The following is a 22,383-nucleotide window of genomic DNA, read 5'->3' as shown; positions in this document are numbered from 1 at the left end:
GATCGAACTATCTTGATAGTAGTATGAAATTGAGTTTGAACGAATTTAACAAAGTTCATTAACAAATGATGTACTTCTGACTTATGTTGCATTAAAAAAACCCAAGTACATCGAGTAAAATCATCAACAATAGTGAGAAAAAAACGCAAACCAGAATGGGTAGGAATTTTATGTGGTCCCCAAACATCACAATGTATCAGATCAAAAGCAGAATGGGTTGTTATTGAACTTCTTGGGAAAGACAACCTAGTTTGTTTTGCTAACGGGCAGATACTACAATTATGAGAATAACTCGCATTATTAAGATGCAATTGATCAGCTAGAAATTTAAAACGAGAAAAGGAAGGATGACCTAGGCGTAAATGCCACAAATCAGATGACTGAGATACTTGATGAGCTGAAGATTTGATTGGAGATGAAGAAATATGATAGAGACCTCCAAATTGTTTACCCGAGCCAATCATCTTCCCCGTAGCCAAGTCCTGCATAACACAAGAATCAGGATAGAAGGTGACATAACATTTCAAGTTATTGGTAAGTTTGCTGATCGACATTAGGTTTAAATTGAATGAAGGCACACATAAAACGTTGTTTAATTGAAGGTTAGGGCTAAGAGAAATATTGCCAGTATGTGACACACGTGCTGTCTCTCCATTAGGCAAATTTATTGCAGACATGATGGCAGCCTTTGGTTCAGTCATAACAGAAGATTTTGATACTATATGATCCGTAGCTCCACTATCGAGAATCCATGAATTAGAACTCGCAGAGTTAATAGATAATGTAGATATGGGAAACAAACCTGCAACATTGATGTGATTGTCAGAATTACCAGAAGGGTGATGATTGATTGCAGATAAGGCTTGTGCTATCTGTCGTAATTGCTCAGAAGAAAAATTTGGAATGGAATTAGGTGACTGTTCTTCTGTATTCAACTGTGAAACATCGGCCATATTTGCAGATGATCGATATCCACGGTTATTGTGTTGATTGTCTTGTCTTGTCCTTCCAGAATTATTTTTCTGTCGACACCGATCTTCTGTATGGCCCCTTCTATCACAAAACTTACAGTGAAACTTAAGAATTCGACACTCATTGATTGTATGACCACTTTTATTGCAGTGTTCACACAATTTGTCCTTGGCGAATTTTGAATATATTGTTTTCTTTTGCACTGCTGATGCAATCGAGATTTTCTCAGTAGGTTCGGAAGTTACCTGACGCTGCATCTCTTCTTGTACAAGTAATGAATAGGCTTGCCTCACATTAGGTAATGGAGACATCATCAATATGTTAGATCTCACCGTTTTATAAGACTGATTAAGCCCCATGAGCAATTGCATCAATTTGTCTTCTTCGCGTTGATCAATATGTATTTGACGTTGATTACAGGTAAATGGTGTGCGGTACGCTTCCAGTTCATCCCAGAGTGCTTTGAGCTTGGTGAAATATGTTGACAGTGCCATGGTTCCTTGTGACATCGTTGCTATCGAGTTTTGTATTTGAAAAATTGCTGGAGCATTCTTTTGTGAGAATTGATCGTGAAGATCAACCCACACTTGATGAGCTGTCTTGGCGTGAATAATGCCTTTAGCGATATCTGCTTCAACGGAATGAGTTAACCAAGATATTATCATACTGTTGCACTGATTCCAGAGTTCGAATTCGGTTGAATTTGCATCTTGGGACGGTTCCTCAATTGTGCCATCAATGAAGCCAATTTTCTTCTTGGCAATAAGAGCATGCATAACTGATTTACTCCAGGATTGGTAATTTGCTCCATTTAATTTGATTGGAACAAGTGAATATCCTGGCTGATCAGAGTGATGAATATAGTACGGATGTGTTAAATCAACATCCGAAATTTTGAAGCTGGATTTGGCTGATTCCGCCATAAAGGAAATTTTGATATTTAAGAACACCAAGATCGGTGCTCTGATACCATGTTAAGAATGAGAAATAGAAATAGAATTGGGATCGAAAGTATGATCTTCATTCATGTTTACCACGTTTAAATAGGATACAAACTATCAACTAATACCTAAAAATAGAAAAAATATATATCTAACTAAATCTGGTAAATAAATAAAATATACGGTTAATCAAATCTATACTAACAACCCCCTAAATATGTGAGATATATTCTAACTAATTATCACCGCAAAATATCCTCTTAATAATATTATATTAATAACTAAAATATAAAAAAATTTCATCACTAATATAGGTTACAAACATTAAATATTCATTTCATCACTAATACATGTTAACTGTAACCCTATTTTTAGGTTGACCTAACTAAAAAATGTCTACATCTAACCCAACCCATATTAGATTGGGTTGGGTAACTAGGTTGGTCGAATTATTGAGTCATATGAACATTTCTAATTTTTAATCCAATACCGTGTAGAAGTAAATTTGAAGGTTAAATTATAAGAAACATTCATAAATTTTATTAATATTAAAAAAAAAATACTCGTTTTTTTAATCGTAGTATTATTTTCTACCTTTTATAAACTTTTCAAACTAAGAGTATACGGGCTTTTATAATTCTAAACAAAAATTTTATTTTCTAAATAAAATTTGAAAATATTTATAAGATATTCTTTTATAATTTATTGGAAATTAAAATTCCTAAACTACCAATATATAATAATAAAGTCTTGGATTATAATTGTTTATTACTATTATATATTTTAGTTCAATTATGATACCTTAAATTAATTAGTTTGGGGAAAAGGTTCGAATATGGCCAAAATGCCCCTCCATTTGGAATGTGACTCGACGCTCGTGCAGTCTTAACAGAGGGGGAAAAAATCTAAACGGAGGGATAGGGCGGTCCCACGGTGTCGAGTGGCGCCCCGTTTGGGCGACAAAGCCAAAGCCAGTTAGCGCAAAATAAATAAATAAACAAATAAATAAATAATTGTGGGTAATGGCAAATTCTTTCCCGCCTTTTTTTTTTTCTTTCACTCGCGACAACGGAATGTGTCCACACACCTCTCTCTATCTTCTTTACCTGTATCCCAACACAGTCCCGTTACCCATTCTTACCCTTCGATTTCTCCCCAAATTCCGAAACTGCCACTCCTTTGCCTTGACCTTCAGTCCTTTCCCGTCTCTTTGATCGTGCCAACACACGGCTACGTTTTGGTATCTGGAAGACACTGATCGCGCCGATTCACAAAGCTTGCAGCCTACCTGTTTGTGATAATGCCTCAATGGGCTGCAACATTCTGGTTTGACACTGCTTGGACGTTACTCCTTTTTAATTTTTTTTTCCCCACATATCGCCTTCTCCTTTGCTTCCTTTTTGCTTTTGCCTCTCTTTTGCTCATGATTTTTGTTTGCTTTCTCCACATATACCCATCAGCTACTTGTTAAATTCAGTGTCAATTTATGGTTGAAACTTAGTTGTGTGTTTTGTTTAGCATAATTAGCATTCTTTTCTTGGATACCCACATAAGGAAATCGTCTAATAATCTCGTTTAAACTTATGGCTTAATTGTTATCAATGCAGGCAATTTAAGAAGCTGCTACCCATGTTGGTGCCTGCTGCGTTCATCGTCTGTCAGAATTTATGCGCCTAGATTTCTTGAGGTGATAATATTCTGACTCATCAGCTTTAGATTTCCTTATCCGATCCCATATATTTCAGATGTATATCATTTACAACCACAAAAGTAAAAGGGTCTGTGATGGAATCTTATCATGCGGCTATATCTCACTTGATCAAAGGCTAGGAATTGGTTGTGTAGGACCTACATTAGCCTCCCAATCTCATCAGATGTAGTTGACAAAGGGCATCAAAAGCCATAAATACAAAGCATATATCAGCAACCCACGAGAATCCGATGCAGAAACAATGTTGAAGATGACTTCCAACCGCCTAATAAATGCAACTTTTAAGCATTCATTAATCAAACTTTAAGACCAAAACAAGCTTACCTCCGTATTATTACCGCTCATTGCATATTCTCTTGCTTTTAGTTTTGTCTGTTTGTTAAGAATGTTTGAAGGTTATTCTCAAGAACAGATTTTGGCATCCGAATATGTTGTTTCGTGATGTGAAGTGGAGGGTTTTGTTGGGGATTTGATGGGGATATGATCATATCTTAAATCCTGCCTTTGGAGACCCTTTACTATCTTTTTTCTTCTTTTAATAATATTTCTAGATACTTGAAATCAAAGTTGAGGCATAGATTAGACAGTTTAATTTAATTGAATTTCCTGTTAATTTTGCTCTAACATTCGCCTTTTGAGATTTAATAATGGAATGGAGGATTGGGGGAGGCGTACGATGTTGCGTATAAATTAGTGTTTGACTAAAATAATCTTTGTGAAAGAGCCCACCGTAAAAAAAAAAAGGCTGTGACAATGATGAGAGCTAGGACCCGCCGGTGGGCGCTGGATAAGCACGTGGGCTTCTCCTTATGATGTGGACGCTGGCAGAGCAATGCCCTTCAAAGGTAAAACCATATTCTTCTTCAAGTAACTTGGACAAAATTAACAAAAATTCTCCTGTTTTTGTTTATAGCGTTGAAAGGGCTCCAAATCTCAAGCTTCTCTATAGCATTTTATCTCTGTTTTCACTCCCTTTTCTAGTTTTAATAGTTATTTGTCCTGTATGTTAATAAGTGAGTGGCTGCAGGTAAGTTTTCTGTGCTGATTTTTGGGTTTTGATTGATAAGGGTGGGTGTGCTGTATTTGTATTTTGTTGGGATTGCAGTGACTTCGATTCGTTGTTTTCCTGTCCAAATCACATGGGGTAGAGAATTTGACTGAAAGGACAAGGCCATGTAATGTTCGATCTTCTGGGCTTCTGTCACTTTGACTAATGCTACTCCCATAAGTTTCTGTATATAAAAACACATATTATATCACACCCACATCAACAAACCCTCTTGCCTTCCCTTTCTTCTTGGAGCCAATCCATTGTTCAAGGAGAACGGTCTGTGTTCGTTGTGCTCTGTAGGTTAAAATTTCTCAGATTTGGGAGCTGGAAGATAAGTCTCCATTAGTTTGTCTTAGTTGGGAAAGTGAAGTACGAGATATTGGTGGTCTTTATGGTTCTTGTCTGGAGAAAATTGTGTTGTGAGGACCCCTTATGCGGCTGTTGGTGAAACTTAAAGGGTGCCCTTTCATTGTCCAGAAGCAGAATAATTCCTCTGATGTATACACATCATGAGTATCAGATGAATACCGAATCTTAGAAGAAAATTGGAGAAGAAGTATTCAACATGAAGTTTATGAAACTTGGATCTCGACCAGACACTTTCTATACTGCGGAAGCTGTAAGGTAATATCCTTTTGAATTAGCCCCTTGAAATTTTCACTCATTCTGGGATGATCTGAAGGGGATTTTAGTTTTTGTTGTGAATTCAGGTCAGTTTCCTCTGAAGTTTCTAGTGATTTCATAATTCAGGTGAAAGGAAGTAGATATCTTCTTCACAAGGTAAACTCAAGCGCGTTTTTTGAACAAATTATACCATTTTGAGCTGATTTTTATGTTTCATGGCATACAGTTTCCTCTTCTGTCCAAGTGTTTGCGCCTGCAGAAACTATGTGCTGAGTCCTCTGAATCTCCACAGCCTCAAATAGTCCAACTTCCTGAGTTTCCAGGTGGGATTGAGGCATTTGAACTATGTGCAAAGTTCTGTTATGGCATAACGATTACGCTCAGCGCTCACAACATTGTATCGGCTCGATGTGCTGCCGAGTACCTTCAGATGACCGAGGATGTCGAGAAGGGAAACTTAATTTACAAGCTTGAAGTGTTCTTCAGTTCATGTATTCTTCATGGGTGGAGAGATACCATTGTGACATTACAAAGCACCAAAGCGTTTCCTTCATGGTCAGAGGAACTTGGAATCACAAGCAGATGCATAGAAGTGATTGCATCAAAAGCCCTTACTCATCCATTGAAATCGAATCTTTCGCATAGTCATTCCCGAAGACTTAAGGACGATATCTCGAGCAACGGTGGGGATAGTCAGAGACACAAACAGGCAACCAGAGGTTGGTGGGCTGAAGATGTTGCAGAACTCAACATTGACCTCTACTGGAGAACCATGATAGCCATTAAATCAGCTGGGAAAATGCCTTCCAATTTAATTGGAAACGCTCTGAAAATTTATGCTTCAAGATGGCTCCCAACCATAGCAAGGAGTGAATCTGTTGATAAGCAGTCAGCGTCTAACTCTGATTCGGAGAAGGCGAACGAGTCGTCAGCCAAGCATAGACTTCTCCTAGAATCATTAATAAGCTTACTCCCATCAGAGAAAGGTGCTGTTTCCTGCAGTTTCCTTCTCAAACTTTTAAAAGCAGCCAACATTCTTGATGCCTCGCGGTCTTCAAAAATGGAACTAGCCAGAGGAATTGGTGTCCAATTGGAGGAAGCGAATGTCACTGATTTATTAATACCCTCTGCAACACACACAAACCAGATGGTGTATGATGTAGATATAGTAAGGACCATAATTGATCATTTCATGTTACAATGGCAGAGTCCCCCAACAAGCCCCCCGAGATCAAGGATAGACTTCGAAAGGCGAAGGTCTCGCTCGGCTGAAAATATCGATTTTGAGTTACAGGAAAGTAGAAGGTCTTCTTCAGCTTCACACAGCTCAAAGTTGAAGGTTGCAAAGCTTGTGGACAGATATCTTCAAGAAGTTGCTCGAGACGTGAATTTGCCCTTATCGAAGTTCACGTCGATTGCCGAGTCGGTACCGGAATTTGCAAGGCTGGATCATGATGATCTGTACAAAGCTATTGACATCTACCTTAAGGTAACTCAACTATGGCCTTTCTATAACTTCTACCATTGACATTATTTCCAAGCAAATACTTCTAAAAGGTTTCAACATCATGCTTTAGGATGTGGGGGCACCGGTGCTAGCGGATAACCAACTCTATTGACCTTCAAATCTTGTCATTCTCACCATTTATTAGCAGTTGGGATAGGGGTGACCCACAAGAAAAAATTAGTGGTGATTAATTGTTCTAAAGTTCCCTCTAATATCTTTGCTAACTCCTTAGTACTAACTCGAAAATTCTTGGATGAAAGCTTTAAGAATGTTGAAGTTTTGGATAACAATTATAAGCAGTTTTGGATTTCCCTTCGTGCTTACTCTATATATGATATGGCTTGATCGCTGAATGGCTTCCTTTTGAATCTTAACTTTGAAAGGAAAACTCAAGATTTCTATCGGGAGATGGTCGGTTTTCTTCAAAAAAAAATTTAACTCGTATGCTAGGGAGAGGTTTCCACACCTTTATAAAGAATGCTTCGTTCTCCACCTCAACCGATGTGGGATCTCACTATTCACCCTCCTTCATGGCCCAGCGTCCTCGCTAGCACTCGTTCCCTTCTCCAACCGACATGGGACCTCTCAATCCACATCCCTTTGAGACCCTGCGTCCTTGTTGGCACACCGCTTTGTGTCCACCCCCTTCGAGGCTCAGCTTCCTCACTGGCCCATCGCCCGGTGTCTGGCTCTGATACCATTTGAAACAGCTCAAGCCCACCACTAGCAGATATTGTCTTCTTTGGGTTTTCCCTTTCGGGTTTCCCCTCAAGATTTTTAAAACATGTCTACACGGGAGAGGTTTTTACACTCTTATAAAGAATGTTTTTTTCTCCTCCCCAACCGACGTGGGATCTCACAGAGTAACTAGAGCTCAATCTTCTATAACGCTTCCGATCTATGCTAGGTTTCAGAATTATTTGCTTTGTAACAGTTCTGAGTTATTGTAACTGAAAATCCAGGCACATCCAGAAATGGGAAAGAGCGAAAGGAAGCGACTATGTCGAATTCTCAACTGCAAAAAACTATCAGTTGAGGCTTGTATGCACGCTGCACAAAACGAGCTACTCCCTTTAAGGGTAGTGGTCCAAGTTCTGTTCTTTGAGCAAGCAAGGGCAACAATGGCAGGTAGCAAAGTCGCCGAGCTGCCTAGCAACATAAAGGCGCTTCTGGCTGCTCATAATATCGACCCGTCGAAGCCACCAGCACCATTGAGTACTACCACAAGTGTTCAAGCAGAAGACCAACTGAGCATCTCAGGTTTGAAATCACCAAAATCCAAGCTTTCTACATTGCAGATGAAGCTGTCCGAAGATGACGATTTGAACGAAAACGGTATGCACCCTGATGGAATCTCAAGGCCCTCGAAGTTCAAGGCTCTATGTTCGCTCCCCTATCGACCGAAAAGGATCTTCAGTAAGTTATGGTCTACTAACAGAAGTATGATGGAAAAGAATTGAGTGAGTTTTGTTCATTAAAGGAGTAGCATATACTCTCTTCTTTTGGCTTTGATATTAGACAGCTACTTTGTAAGTTAGGTTTTAGAAGAAAATTTTAAGATCCTGAATGTTCATTGCTGGTGCAATCTTATATTATAATAAGAATCAAAATTCTGAGGAATGTGGATCCATTGCTGGTACTGGGCCACGTCAAGACATTGTTCTTGTTCTTGTTCTTGAATATGAACAAGAATCTATTGTCCTTTCGGGTCTTGAAAATTCCAAGGCTTTCAGGCCTGCACTTGCTTCTTGTTTTGACATCTTGGCTTATAATGGAGCATTATCCTGTTTCACAACTCAAATCAATTATCTGGTTGATTTGAAATCTTTCCTCCCCACCATTGGGTTCAGTAAATAGTCCCATGATGACTCCATCATCCAGCCAATCTAGACTTTCCATTCCAATAAAAGTTGGGTGGGTTATCTTTTTCGATTTGGATTACGTTTTTATGAAATTCGAGTTGATTTATACGTTGACATTTTTTTTTTGTTGAACCAACTCGAAAATAGGGTTACAACTCAACCTAATCGATTATTTTGTTGATCGAATATCTCAAGACAATAACACTCAGTTTGAAATTTGAGTTACTCCATAAGTAAGATTGATAGTGTCAAGCTTGAATGATTCAAACAACCATAAGTAAGATTGATAGTGTCAAGCTTGAATGATTCAAACAAGCAATCTAATTGGGTAAAAGAAAGCATAAATATTTTTTTTGCTATATTTTTTCAGTCTCTTTTACAAATATAACATAGTTAGTCATTGGTTAAAAGAAAGCATAAATATTTTTTTTTACTACATTTTTACGGTCTCTTTTACAAATATAACATAGATGACCTTATATAGCTACAAATAAAACCTTTGACTTTCCATCGGTCATTCAAATTTGTAACCTTCATAATTTATAAACATAATTAGCCACGGTAAATATAATGCATTATTACTCGTGAATATTTGATATTTGAATTTTATGAAATCTTGGTTATTAATATAACTTATATCGATGATGAGTAAAAAAATTTAAATAATTAAAAAAAAAATCCAACCCAACCCAATTCGACCCGAGAGAAGAGAGTTGAGTTGTTAATTTTATTTAGGTGGATCGAATCACAAGCCCAACCAATCTATCTTGGGTTAGTCTAAAAAGTTTCTCCAATTCAACCCACCCAACCCGTATATGCCCCAACCAAAAAGAAAGAATACATGAGGGACTTATAAATAAATTGCAACGAATATGGGGCCAAATTAAATAATAATGAAAGAAATGGGGGTATGTATGCAAATTGAAAACCAGTGGAAACAAAAATGAAGTGGGATTTGGCCAAACTGATAATATGAACAGCCATATTCTGGTGAACGTCGCAGTTCAGAAAGAGACGCATCTAAGTAGAGAAATTTTAAAGAAAAAAAGTGTAGGCTTTAGAGCTATAGGGGTAGGCTGCCACAGAGGCACCTTTTATCTTAACCCACCCCTCCGTGTAAGTCCACGTCTCCATTAAAAAAATGTGGGTATATCTCTTTAAAATATCCATAAAATATTTAATAATTCCAAATAAAACAAAAAAAAAAATCAAATTTTAAATGAATAAAACCCTAAATAAATACAAATATCAAAATTAAAAAATTAAATATTTATTCTTCATATTTTGTGTGTGTGTGTGCGCGCGCATACGTGGATTTATGATTGATGTCAATCTTGAAGTGATAAACAAATAATGATGAGCACGTGGACATGTTGACGAGAATTAAAAACGCTGACGTGGCATCAGCTAATAAAATAATAGGCAATATGGTTTTTAGTGGCCACTTTCGTTGTCGGTATCATTACAGGCATGCATCTCTCTCTCCTAAATTTAAAGCCACGTTGTCGCTTCAAACTTTATTCGCAATCATAATTCTCGAACACTTTAACCATCGGCCCATGAAAAAGGCCCAATCTTTCAATGTTATGGGCCAGAGCCCAATAAATACAATCAGAGTGGGCTTTCAGCCCATTTTCTTAGGCTGCCCTTCTGTAAAAACCCCATTTCATAACGTGGAAATGAATAATGAATTAATTCATGAAGAGAAAAGTACGTAAATTAAATTATAAATAATGCATAGTTGATAATAATTTACATATATTATTGAATTTAAAAATATTAATTTTTATTCCGAAATATACTACAAATTTTAACCGCATGACACGTGTCGAGTAATAATCGTTTATTGTATTAAGAAACAAATTGTCGAAACATAAAGTTAAAAAACCGAACACGTAAGCCTAGATGCTACAAACATAGTACCATATAGTAATTATGACGACAAAAGTATAGACTTTTGTTTTCTTTTTTTAGGCAAACAAGAGTATATATTTTATAATATCTAAAATGTCAAATTACCAATATAACCTTGAATTTCCCCAGAGGCTTTTATGAAAATTAATACAAGAAACATTTTTCAAATATAAAATTTAAAATTATATATGCGAATAAACCAACAAGAAATCCGACAAAATGATGGACAGATTATGATCCAACCAAGTAGGGTTTCTACTTTGACTTTACGACGACAAGAAACAAATTGAAAATATTTAAAGATTACATATATATTACCATTTAAAAAAGGGTTTAAGATTACTAAGACCTACAAACACTGAGGAATCACGTACAAACATCAGAGGCTCATCCGTACAGATGAATTAAAATCTAAAAAAGGTTAAATTATTTTCCACGCCATAACACGGTTGTGGTCATTAACCAAAGTAGTTAATGATTAATTAGCTCAAAACATTTGGTTAATTTAAACTAATTAAGCTTAAGTATTATAAACTTTAGCAGCAAAAGCACTGAGATAGTCAGGGTACTCAGGAAAATTCTCCATGGTCGAATTCAACGATTCTATCCCCATCTGCATGTTCATCGGCAAACCGTTGACAAACGATATTTCTTCGGCAGAAAACCCGAGCTGAACTGGTCCGGTTTGGTAGTTGTAAAGAATCCCGGTTTGTTGTTCATCCACAAAGTTTGAGTGAGGGAAATTCGTGTCTGACGGGATTGACGACATGTCGTCTGATAGATGGGAATTTTGCGGCTTATTCGAGGGCTTTGGAAAAAAACCGTGAATGATCTCCTCTAGAAGCCCGGAATCTGATGGTTCTTTAGGGATAAACTCTGAGTCGCGTAACATGTCTTCATTAACGTTGGGATTTTCGAGGTTTTCTACGATAGGGAGATTAGTAAAAGACGGTTTTGGACAGTGAAAATTGTCGTCGACTAGGGGAAACCGAGGGGTAGATGAGACAAAGTTAGGGTTTGAAGACGGGTGAATATCAAGAGGGAGAAGCATGTCGAGGAAAGACGGAGGAGTGATTCTCTGCGGCGCTGGTTCTTGGAAGTCAAAGGTGTGAGAATTCGAAAACGTTGACCAAGTCGACGGCGGAGGAGGATGACGAGTAATTAGGGATTGTTTACCGAAGTTTAAAGGAGAAAGAAGTTGATCGGAGAGTGAATAAGTTGACGAAGGAGTAGAAGGGTACACGAAATTGGTGCGAGCTTTGAGACCATGCATAGCACGTGCTGCGCAGTCATAAGCACGTGCAGCTTCTTCACCAGTATCGAACGTGCCGAGCCAACGTCGTTCCTTCGAGTGTGGGTCTCGAATCTCAGCAGCATAACGACCCCACGGCCTACGTCGGACTCCACGGTATCGCATCGTACCCGAGCTCGAACCCTCGCGTATGACTCGACGGTCAGCATTTGGTGCGGAGGAAGTGGACTTCTTACGGTGGTTAACATGACATAAAACGGCGTCGTCCGAATGTGATTGCTTTACAGGCATCCCTCTGAGCCGCCGGAGTGCTTCCTCCATCGCTAGAATGTGGTTATGAGGGAAGACGAATGGCTAAATTTATAGTAATTGATTTAATTCATGCAGGTTGTGGAAGTCAATGGTAGAATAATCGAAGGACTAGGATATCTTACTGGGCCACCCGATCCCAATTGAACGGTCCTGATTTCATCTCCTAAAAATCATTTTATTACTTCCTTTTTTAATTGAATATTTATTTTTGCAACCATTTTTTGGGTATTGAATCTGACAGCTGGTGGAGAGCATAGACAGAAGGCACTGAGTGAAGACTGATTGTTAATTCAATATTTCCAAAGCTAAATTATGCTTATTACAATGAAGCGTAGGGAATTACGATGATTGAAATAGATATAAGGATTTCAAAACGTCGCCGTTTAACCATTTTCAGGGAAAGATTTAAATAATTAAAATTGGTTTAATTAATATTAATCTTAATTATTTATGGGAAGTTGGATAAAACAGCCATTGTCTTAATCAATCAGAATAATTACACTGGCGGCGCTCAGAAGTTGTTCCTCCTCCTTTGGCATTTTCTCTATTTTTTGTAATAAAAAATCCGTAATTCCAGTTTTTGTCTTTCAATTTCTTTTTTATTTTTCCCCAAACAAAATTATTAATTATATTAAACATAATTATCCTCCTCCGTTTTTCTTCTGCAGGGTTGCATAAGCTTTTTACAAATCTTAGCTGGCAACCCTTCCAATCTACCTGTCAGCCACACGTCCATTTCCAATCAATTCTTAATTAAAGTTAATGACGTGGCCCATCTTTTACGAGTGTATTCATCACTTAATTTTCGCTATTAAAACTTCCTACGTACAACTTCAATTAATAATCACCAATTCTTAATTTGAAATTTATGAAACATTTTTTGAATAAGTCAACAATCACGTTGCATATGAATATTTTAGATACTTTTTATTTTTAAATTAAAAAAAAAAACAAAACATATCCTATCTCCCTCGTATATGTACAAAGTACATAATGTCTCATCTCAATCGAGCTTCGATAAAAATAAAAATAATAAAAATATATAGCATAGAGGGAAGGCGTGGTGGTAGATAGATACATGCACAATTGTGATGAGTACCTTTTTGGAGTTTTCCTTTTGTCCTCTACAATTGACGTACATCCAATAGAATAGCATAGGCCACTTATAATAATATATGTCTATATTTATTTATTGCTAAATTAATAAAATATCATTAAAATTTACGATTTATCTATAAACTTTGTTTTAATTTTACAAGATGATACTATACATTTGGGAGTCATGGGTTGACTTTAATGTAAACTATAGTATTATTTTTATTATAAAGTTTTATGTACATTTTATTTAAAATCTAAAATAAATATTTGATTGCGACTTTTGATATGCTACGGATCCCTGTGGGCTAAAAAAGAGTTCAAAAGGCTTTATACACAGTTTTTAACAAATATACACGTGACTGTTTGGTGAAGAAAGGAAAAAGGTCTTTATAAACGATTATTAATTCCAAAAATAAAATACTTTTGAAAATGTATGGAAATAGGGCCTAAAGAAGCCAAACCAAAGGGTATTTTCCTGAGTTTTAAGGCACTTAGGTTCGTAATATCATGTAGTGCTACACTTTTGGATTCACTACCACGTAAAAAACAATGGATTTAGTTTGATATTTGAATGCGACGCTCGAGTAAATTAAGAGTACTTGAACGAGCCAAAGCCACGTTTAAGTATAAGTGATTTGGATNATAATTACACTGGCGGCGCTCAGAAGTTGTTCCTCCTCCTTTGGCATTTTCTCTATTTTTTGTAATAAAAAATCCGTAATTTNCTGAGAATGAAATAGATAATCTCGACTATTAGAATTAGTTCAAGACAAATAGATAATATAGTCATGTCATAAATGATACACCATGATGATTAGTTTACACTCTAACACACACATTGAACATAAAATTGATTTTACAACGGATTTTCTCTTCAAATAATTCATACATTCAAAACTTTAAATATGACCACTGATATAATCTAAAATTAAGAGTGTTCACGTGACTTAATAATCCAACAATCCCACACTTTTAAAAAATAGGAAATTCGGTTTGGTTTGGAGGTCGACAATCCAACCCGTTTGAAAATAGGGTTATAACTCAATCCAAAAGTAAAAAATATTTAAAATTTGGAATTAAGGTTAATAATATGTTTCGGCTTTGTAGCTTTCAAATTATGAGATTTTAATTTTTTTGAATAATTAAAAAAAAAATAATGTGACAATTCAATTCAATTCAACTAATTTGAAAGACTGAATTAATCTAAAATATTTCTAAATCCTCTAATAAAATATAATAAAGTTAAATTCTTACTTTTACGACACTTTTTAGTGGTCCTTTTGTTTCACATATTGGATGATGAAAGTCACACATCGGCTAATTTAGATAATGTTCATGGGTTTATATTAAAGAATACTCTCTTCATTGAGGTGAGCCGTTTTGGAAAAACTCAAAACAAAGCCATGAAAGCATATACTGAATGCGGACACTATCATACCATTGTGGAGAGTGGTGTTGATGTAATGAAAGGTGTAATTAGTAAAACTAATGGAGTTTGTTTAGAACTAAACCATTCACATTTAATTCTAAAGACACTATTTTGTAGGAAACAGAAACAGAAAAGGAAGAAGAGATATATGCATGGGGAGAAAGGAAAAGGGTACTGAAAACTCAGAGTTGAGAAGAGAAAGAGTAATCAGTTTGTCCCCTGTTTTTTGTTCAGAGCCCCAACTAATCCCCCTACTCTATTCCCCATATTTCACTTCCACTGGAATAAAGCAAAAACTAGCGCCCACAGCTTTTGTTCCCTACCTCTCTCTCTCTCCATCTCCCTTAATCACATCCTTCCTTACATTAATTAATTATCATGCTGCCCCTGCCGCCGCCGCCGCCGCTGCTGCTCTGCTCCACTTCACCGTCCTTCTCTCCTTTGTATTAAAGTTGATGCCAAATACTACTCCCCCTTTCTTACTCACCTCAAAACTTAATGATATCAACTAAAATAGGAACTCCCCTTTCTTATCAATTTTTCTATTTCAAGAAATTCATTACTTTTTAATTTACCTTAAATTAGTATTTTCCCTTATAATTTTTTATTATTATTCTATCTCTAAAGCTCGTACTAATTGAGATAGTATTATCATTTATAAACTCATAATCTTTCACTAAATTAACCAATGTGGGATTCACTCCCAATAATCCTCAACATAATATCTACCAAGAATGTATACAAATTAGGTTCGGTTGAAGAAACTTCTAGAACCAACTCGAAATTTCATATAGGTTTTCACAACTCAACTTAACTCAATTGGTTGAGTTGGATTTTTAGATTGTTTTTTAAAAATATTTTAAACAACTTATATTTATCACGGTATATATTGTTAGAAATCACGACTCTCCACACTAGTATGATATTGTCCACTTTGAGTATAAATTCTTGTGACTTTGCTTTAGGCTTCCCCAAAAAGCCTCGTACCAATGAAGATATTATTCTCCACTTATAACCCTATGATCTTCCACTAAATCAACCGATGCAGGACTCACTCCCAATAATACTCAACGTATATTAGCTTGATTACTAATTTCATATATTTCAAATATCAAACATTCATAAATTACAAAATACTGTTAATTTTGGTTACCGACGTTAAATATTATCAATTTTCGTAATAAACTTAAAATTAGGGTAAGATTTGAGGTAACCCTGTATTTTCGAGTCATTTTGACCCACTTTTTTCCGTTTACAAAAAATTTAATTAAGCATAAATTGAAAATTAAATATAACTCGACCCGACTCTCTTGGAATTGGCAAGTCATCTGATCCCTTAGGAATTCACTTTCTAAGGAGCGAAGGGTTTGTTTCGGTTTCCTCTGTCTCGGGTCCTAGAAGTGCATGATACATAGCGCCAAAACCCCTAAAAATAGAAGACGAGTTGGAGAGGTGTAGGAGTTCAATGTCTTCGTCTTCGTCTTCGCTCGTTCACCTCCCCTGTCGATTTCATTTCTTCGATGATTTGGGTTCAGTAATTTAGTTTGGTCGAATTATGAGTCGGATGAATTTCTAAATCATAAATTTTGAAACCCAACAATGTGGGAGGATGATATTGTTTGAAAAACAAAGGATCAGAAATACTAGTTTTGCCAATAGGGGACAAGGACACAAATAATTTTGAAAACAATATGGATTATAATACATTATATTAGTTGTGTGTAGTGGTCAGCTTGGTTGGTATGTTTTTAAAGGCCAGGGTGAGAGACGGTTCCTCCTTCTGGTTCTGTCACTTAATTATAATTTAATCCCATGTCGGAATTAGACCCTTTAGTTACAACGTCCCGTCGTTTTCGGGGAGATGCATTCGGTAGCCTGTGATTCTTGTCACTGCCAATAAACCCACCAACCCTTAATTCTAATCCATTCTGCTTTCAATAACATTTTTCCCATAATACCCTTTTCCAAATTTTAATTTTTTTAAATTAAAAAACTTATTAATTGAGACGTATATGAGTCGAATATGAGTCGAATTTGATCAAATTAACTTACATTAGGTTAGATTAGAGAAATTAAAAAATTCGAGTCAATTGGCGGGTTGACCTTTTTCGTCGGGTCAACTAAATCAACCCAAACTAACCCAATTTTTAAGTTAGGTTAGGTTATCTTGCCCATTTGTCTTAATAATTTAAAAAGATTGTTTTTATGTACCATAGACGTTACATTAATAACTGAAATGTTAAATATTCACCTGTTTAAAGCATAACCAATACAAACATTAAATATTTTTAATTTTCATAATAAATTTTAAACTACAATAGAATTGGATTGCATTGTAACCTTATGTTTGAATTGGTCGAGTTGACCAAACAGAAAAAAGTCAACCCATAAACTGACCTACATTTTTTAGGTTTTTTGAAAATTCTACTGAATTTAAACAAAAAAAAAATCTATCTCAAACTAATATTTATGATTTGGATTGAATAGTTCAGATTAATTAGATTCCTAAATTACTGGAACAATTCTATTAAAAGTTTTGAATTATAAATGGGTGAATGTTTGCTGAATCTTCCGACATAAATGGTGGTGGTAAGAGTTCGAGAGATATAGTAAATTACAAATCATACGAAAATAACAATAAAAAGAAAGAATAATAAATCAATACAATATATTTGTTTTTAGTGACAAATATATAGATATTTTACCATATAATTAACGGTCAACTTAATATTTATGGTTTGGATTGAATAGGTCAAATTAATTAAATTCTTGAATTATAGGAACCATTCAATTAAAAGTTTTGAATGATATAGGGTGAACTAAATTTATATTTAAACAGAAAATATAAAAAATAAAATAGATTTAAAAATGAAGGAATAAAAAGAAAAAAGAAGTTTAGAGAAGGGTGTTATTAATGTTAATGGGATCAGAAAAGGTGGTCGGGACAGTACAATGTCGTGGAAGATAGAGGCGAAGCGTGCAAAAGCTAACCTGCAGCTTCTTCATCTCATCTGAAAAAATTAATTAAAAAAATGAAAAGAATAAGTAGAAGAATTAATTGTGCATGTGTATGGAAAATGAATGCAGTAGTAGGTAGGAGGAAGGCAAGGGAAAGGTATCTAGGGTTTATGTGATGTTCCATGGAAGTCGCAGTCCCTTCTGCGGGTGCCATGCCTTTATTTTTCTCTCGCAAACAACAACATTGCTACTTCTGGAACTTCCAACTTTCTTGCTTTACTCCTTACCCACTTCTTTTGTTATAAACTCTAAAACACTTCATATAATGTTTAATTAATTTGTTCAAATTTTAAATTAATATAACTTTCACACTTTATATATATATATATATTAAGTGAAGCGCGACGGAAATTGGACCGCGATGGGATGGCAAATATCCTCTAACTTTGATAAATCTCTCTATTCTCTCTAGAGATGTGCATGGACAGGGTGAAGACGGGGAGGTCTTCCATATTTCCATCTTCACTATGTATTTCATTCTCTATTCGGTGAAGTTATCTAGTTATTTTGTGAGATTCGGATTTTTGTAAGAAAATTTTCTTCGTTGTTATTATTTTAAAACATAGCCTAATCAATTCCCGTATAATAATAAACAAAATATATAATTAATCTATATTTATATTATAAGGTAGTGCAATTTCTAAATTTAAGAAAAACAACGTAAATAAAAGTGATTGGTTTTTTTTATCGATAAATTAATAATTGAATCAACAATAATTACAACAAAGGTCACGAAAACAAAACAACCCAAATGTCAGTCTAATGCGCACGAAAAAACTAACATAAATGTAAAAAAAAATATTTATTATTACAAAAATAAAGCAAAGGTAAGCAAGACGTCAAATGGACTAGGGTTTAGGGTCTGTCAAGTAATTAGGCAAATCGGAGAATATAATGTTGCCCAATTTATGCAATTGAGAGAAATCTCTATTTACCATCTAAACGAGGCATCTACACCTTATTCAAGGGAGTCTCAAGCTCCGTGAATTAAATGAACATCTATAATTTTTCTTCATCCTTCGTTTAAATAGAATTTTTAAATATATATTTTTTTTTTGTTGATTTATAAAAAAATAATATTAAATAAATTGTTAAGTTTAAAAGATAATTGTTATATTATTAAGTAAATGAAAGAATAAAGAGAGATCTGTCAACTCACCTGGTGAGTAGACCGACCGAAGATTAGTGATTGATTACATCGAAAGATGTCGGCCGGGAATTCAAAAAAATGACAAGAAAGAAAAAGAAAAAAAAAATAATATTAAAAAAATGGAGAAAGTTCGGGTAGATACGCCGTCGTATCAGAGGATATGCTTGTCCACAAGTAGACGGTTCTGATGGTTTCAAGGAATGAAGAGACGCATCCTTGGAAAATGGAAAAGGCTTTTGAAGACACAGATATCATCCATTTGACACGTGTCGGTTAAAGTGAAGAAAATTATCTCTGACCGTGCATCACCGGGGACAAAGTCAATAAATTTACCCACTTTTCAACGGTTGTGATTTGATGTTGGGTCCAACGTAGTTGTAATCTGACGGCTCCAGTGGTGTCTGTCCTGATTTGAAGTTTGACTCTTTGTTGGATGATTTTTCTTTCATTATTTATCGGGAAAAGGAGCAAACGAGATACCTTGTTGTATTGACTATGAAGGCTTATTGGGCTTTCTTCAGTTATACGCGGGCCCAATAACATGGGCCGAAAGTTTTAGACCTTTGTTGAAAGATATGTTGGGCCACTGATAAGCTCATTTTAAAATTCAATGGGCTGTTTGGTTTGAAGGGAGGGGGAGAGAGGCCTGCCGAGGGCTATTTAGTCATTCTGTTCATTGTATATAAAGGCAGCCTATGAGTTTTGAATGGGTGCTAGTTGCTTTCCCGCGCGCGCTCTTCGGTGTTGGCTTGAGGCACTTTGATCTTCTTTCCCTGTCCTGGCGGAAAAATTGATTTCTCTTCGGCTATTAGACAGGTATGTCTGATTTTTTTAAGGTGATAGCTAGTTTTTTCTTGGTGATTTCTCTCGTTTTATGAATTGTGTATGGTGTGTGTATGTATGTGTTTTTCCAGCCGATAGTTGATTGGATTAGTAATTTTCGGGATTTGATACTCGTAATGGTTTGCTTTTGCATTTTCAACTGACGATTGATGTTTTTGTAAGTTTGAGAGTTTTCTCAAAAGCAAGGAATTGCACGTTCTTGCATCATTTTTCTCTATTTGAATGTTGATCTCTGCTGCAGTTACGTGATTGAGCAATTACTGTGATTTTGTTCTGAGTTGCGTTTTTAGTTTCTTGTTACCTTCACCGAGCATAGCTTGCAACTGTTGACAATGTGTTGCAACCTGTGATTTGCTTTGTGATTTTAGCTTCGGCTTGAATTTTGTTTTGTGATTTGCAAGAAATTTCAGGTTGCACGGTTTAGATCTCTGTTGAATTTTTATGATCGAGAAATTCTTGTGGTTTTGCTTTGCGGTTTCCGTCTGCAATTTATATTCTTCTTTACTGAGAATTAGCTTGCAATTGCACGATCTTTCGATTTTACTATGAGGTTTTCCATCTGCAAGTTCTAATTTCCTTCACCGAGCATTGGCTCGCAAGTGCGAGAATCTGTGGCGACTTGATTTTCTTAGAAAAACTTTTGGCTTGCTACTTATATTTTGTCCGAAACTTTGTACGAAATTGCATTTTCTTTCCATTTCTTACAGTTGTTGAAGATGTTTTAGCCGAGTTGTGTGATCTTGAGATTCCTGTGGCTTCCTCTCATGTAGGCGCTTGTCTATTGGCTATCTTTAATAATTTTGTTGATTACTCTGTTGATTGAGTCTTATATTCGAGAGCTACAACTTATATTAGTAGGTTTCATGCTCCATTTTTTTTCTCTATGTTCTGGTCTCTCTGCAACTTCAAATCCTCATAATTTTCTAGATTCTGTTTATTGAACAAACTTTAATCCTACCTTTCTCTAAGTTTCATACGAAGGGATATATCATGGTCAATATTTTTATGTGATTGAACTATGTGATTACACATAATCAACTATTAAATCAATCATATAATTTTTTCGTTAATTTGTACTTAGTTCTTTTTCTTTAATAAAACAAAGGTTGATGGTTTACAATTTTTTTTATTTATAATTTTTCAAGGATGAAATTAGAATTACAAGTAACGAAATCATATTGTTTATTGCCAGTCAGTGCGCTCACAAGAGCAAAGATCCGCCTCCTATCTCGAAAGTTATTCCATGGTGGTGGAAGTCTTAGATATGCTCACAGAGGGACAAAGGTACGTCCGGACTATTTTAGAAATTCACTGACAAATCTTTTGGTCTGTTTAATACTAGAGTTCGCTTTCAGTTTACTTTTGTGAACAGAAAACTTAAAATCACGTTTTCGAAAGAAATAGAATTACAAGCACGAAAAGACTAAAATCGTGTTTCCGTAAGAATTAGAATGACAAGCACAAAAATCATGTTTGAATCTATAGTCTATTGTCTGCGAGAGCACTCGCAAAAGAAAATTTCCTCTCATCTCTCGGAGGGTTATCCCATGGCGGAAGGCTGAGATCCTACTCTCCCTTCACAGGCAAAGGTACATAGGATTAAATAGGACAACTTTGAAACTTAACAAGTATTTTATTTTAATTAATTTATGATTATTTTTTAAGAAGCACAGACCACAAATCTTTTGTTTGAGTTTTGCAGACAAATTCTAAATAAATCATAAGATATCAAAACGTTTATGAGTAAACAAAAAACATATATAAACAATCTTCAATGAAACAAGTTTACTTTGTAGGAACAGAAACAAAAACAAAAAGATGATTGTTTTAGTTTAGAAGGTGTACATGAATGTGCTCTTCTTATATTAAATTCATGTTATAACACATCTCTGTGTTGATTGTATGGTTGATTCCAGATTGAGGTTTTGGAAATAGAAGCCAATCTTATACCATGTAGGTATCCAGTTCAGTAGCATTTGCAGCAAAATATGTGTATATTTATTATACATGCAAATATACACAAATTTCCTTAGAAATCCAGGTTGATAAGAAAACCATACGATCCACCACTCACAACTATTGATACAACCATGGGTCCTTGGAAGTTTCGTTCCTTCCTCCTGTATATTCAGAAATAGTTTGTACAACCCCAGAAGTTACGTTAGACAACATGGAGGATCCCCAAGTAAGTCATCCACTCTGATCTTCAGGCATGTTTGCTTCATGCATGGCCTTCTGTTTTTCTGCATCTAAATCGCCCTTCCAATGTCCATGAATTCCTTCACCGCTTGGGCCCCTTTGTCAACAATTTCCATTGGAGAAATCAGACGCGGATTTTGATCCATAATCAACTTGATTAGTTTTTTCAGCCGGCCAAATCTGTCTGGAAGAGCTCTTATCTGGTTATCACTAAGATCTAGCTCCCTTAGGTTGCAGAGATCACTAGTTGGTTCAGTAACCTCAGTCAAGTTGTTGAAATTACCACTGAGAATCAACACCTCATGACTCGTTAACCTTCCAATGGCCGGGGCAGGCCAAATCTTAGAGACCTAAGCTGACATCGATGTAGGAAGGTAACATATCTTGTTCAGCTGGATTGATAGCCATTCAAGATTAACCAATCCATATCCAAATACTTATAGGTAAACTTCGCAGATTGTTGAAACTTGCATCCAACTCCACCAACGAACTACAGTAAA

General features: G+C 35.7%; 2 protein-coding genes and 1 pseudogene across 4 annotated transcripts; 1 reads left to right on the top strand and 2 right to left on the bottom strand.

Annotated features, from left to right (window-relative positions):
• Positions 1 to 2,985: 2,985 nt before the first annotated feature.
• Positions 2,986 to 8,426, top strand: LOC111811253 (BTB/POZ domain-containing protein At1g67900-like). Of its 3 annotated transcripts, none has more exons than XM_023698026.1 (6): positions 2,986 to 3,239; positions 3,521 to 4,469; positions 5,153 to 5,299; positions 5,368 to 5,455; positions 5,526 to 6,788; positions 7,769 to 8,426. In XM_023698026.1, exons 3-6 carry the CDS (start codon positions 5,241 to 5,243, stop codon positions 8,264 to 8,266), a joined length of 1,908 nt encoding a protein of 635 aa, XP_023553794.1. In that variant the 5' UTR covers positions 2,986 to 3,239; positions 3,521 to 4,469; positions 5,153 to 5,240; the 3' UTR covers positions 8,267 to 8,426. The 3 variants fall into 3 exon arrangements, with proteins under 3 accessions (XP_023553794.1, XP_023553785.1, XP_023553801.1); XM_023698017.1 differs by having other exon boundaries at positions 4,730 to 5,299; XM_023698033.1 differs by lacking the exons at positions 2,986 to 3,239; positions 3,521 to 4,469 and having other exon boundaries at positions 4,538 to 5,299; positions 5,386 to 5,455.
• Positions 8,427 to 11,102: 2,676 nt separating this feature from the next.
• On the bottom strand, positions 11,103 to 12,155 carry LOC111809888 (ethylene-responsive transcription factor ESR2-like). The gene has a single exon (XM_023696361.1). The coding sequence runs from the start codon at positions 12,153 to 12,155 to the stop codon at positions 11,103 to 11,105; it is 1,053 nt and encodes a 350-aa protein (XP_023552129.1).
• Positions 12,156 to 21,605: 9,450 nt separating this feature from the next.
• The window catches only part of LOC111809874, a 5,786-nt pseudogene continuing 5,008 nt past the window's right edge, over positions 21,606 to 22,383 (bottom strand).

Source organism: Cucurbita pepo, chromosome LG01 (genome assembly GCF_002806865.2).
Source record: "Cucurbita pepo subsp. pepo cultivar mu-cu-16 chromosome LG01, ASM280686v2, whole genome shotgun sequence".
NCBI classification, from domain to species: Eukaryota; Viridiplantae; Streptophyta; class Magnoliopsida; order Cucurbitales; family Cucurbitaceae; genus Cucurbita; species Cucurbita pepo.
Note: the sequence above shows the minus strand (reverse complement) of the source record. Positions and strands in the feature narration are given on the sequence as shown.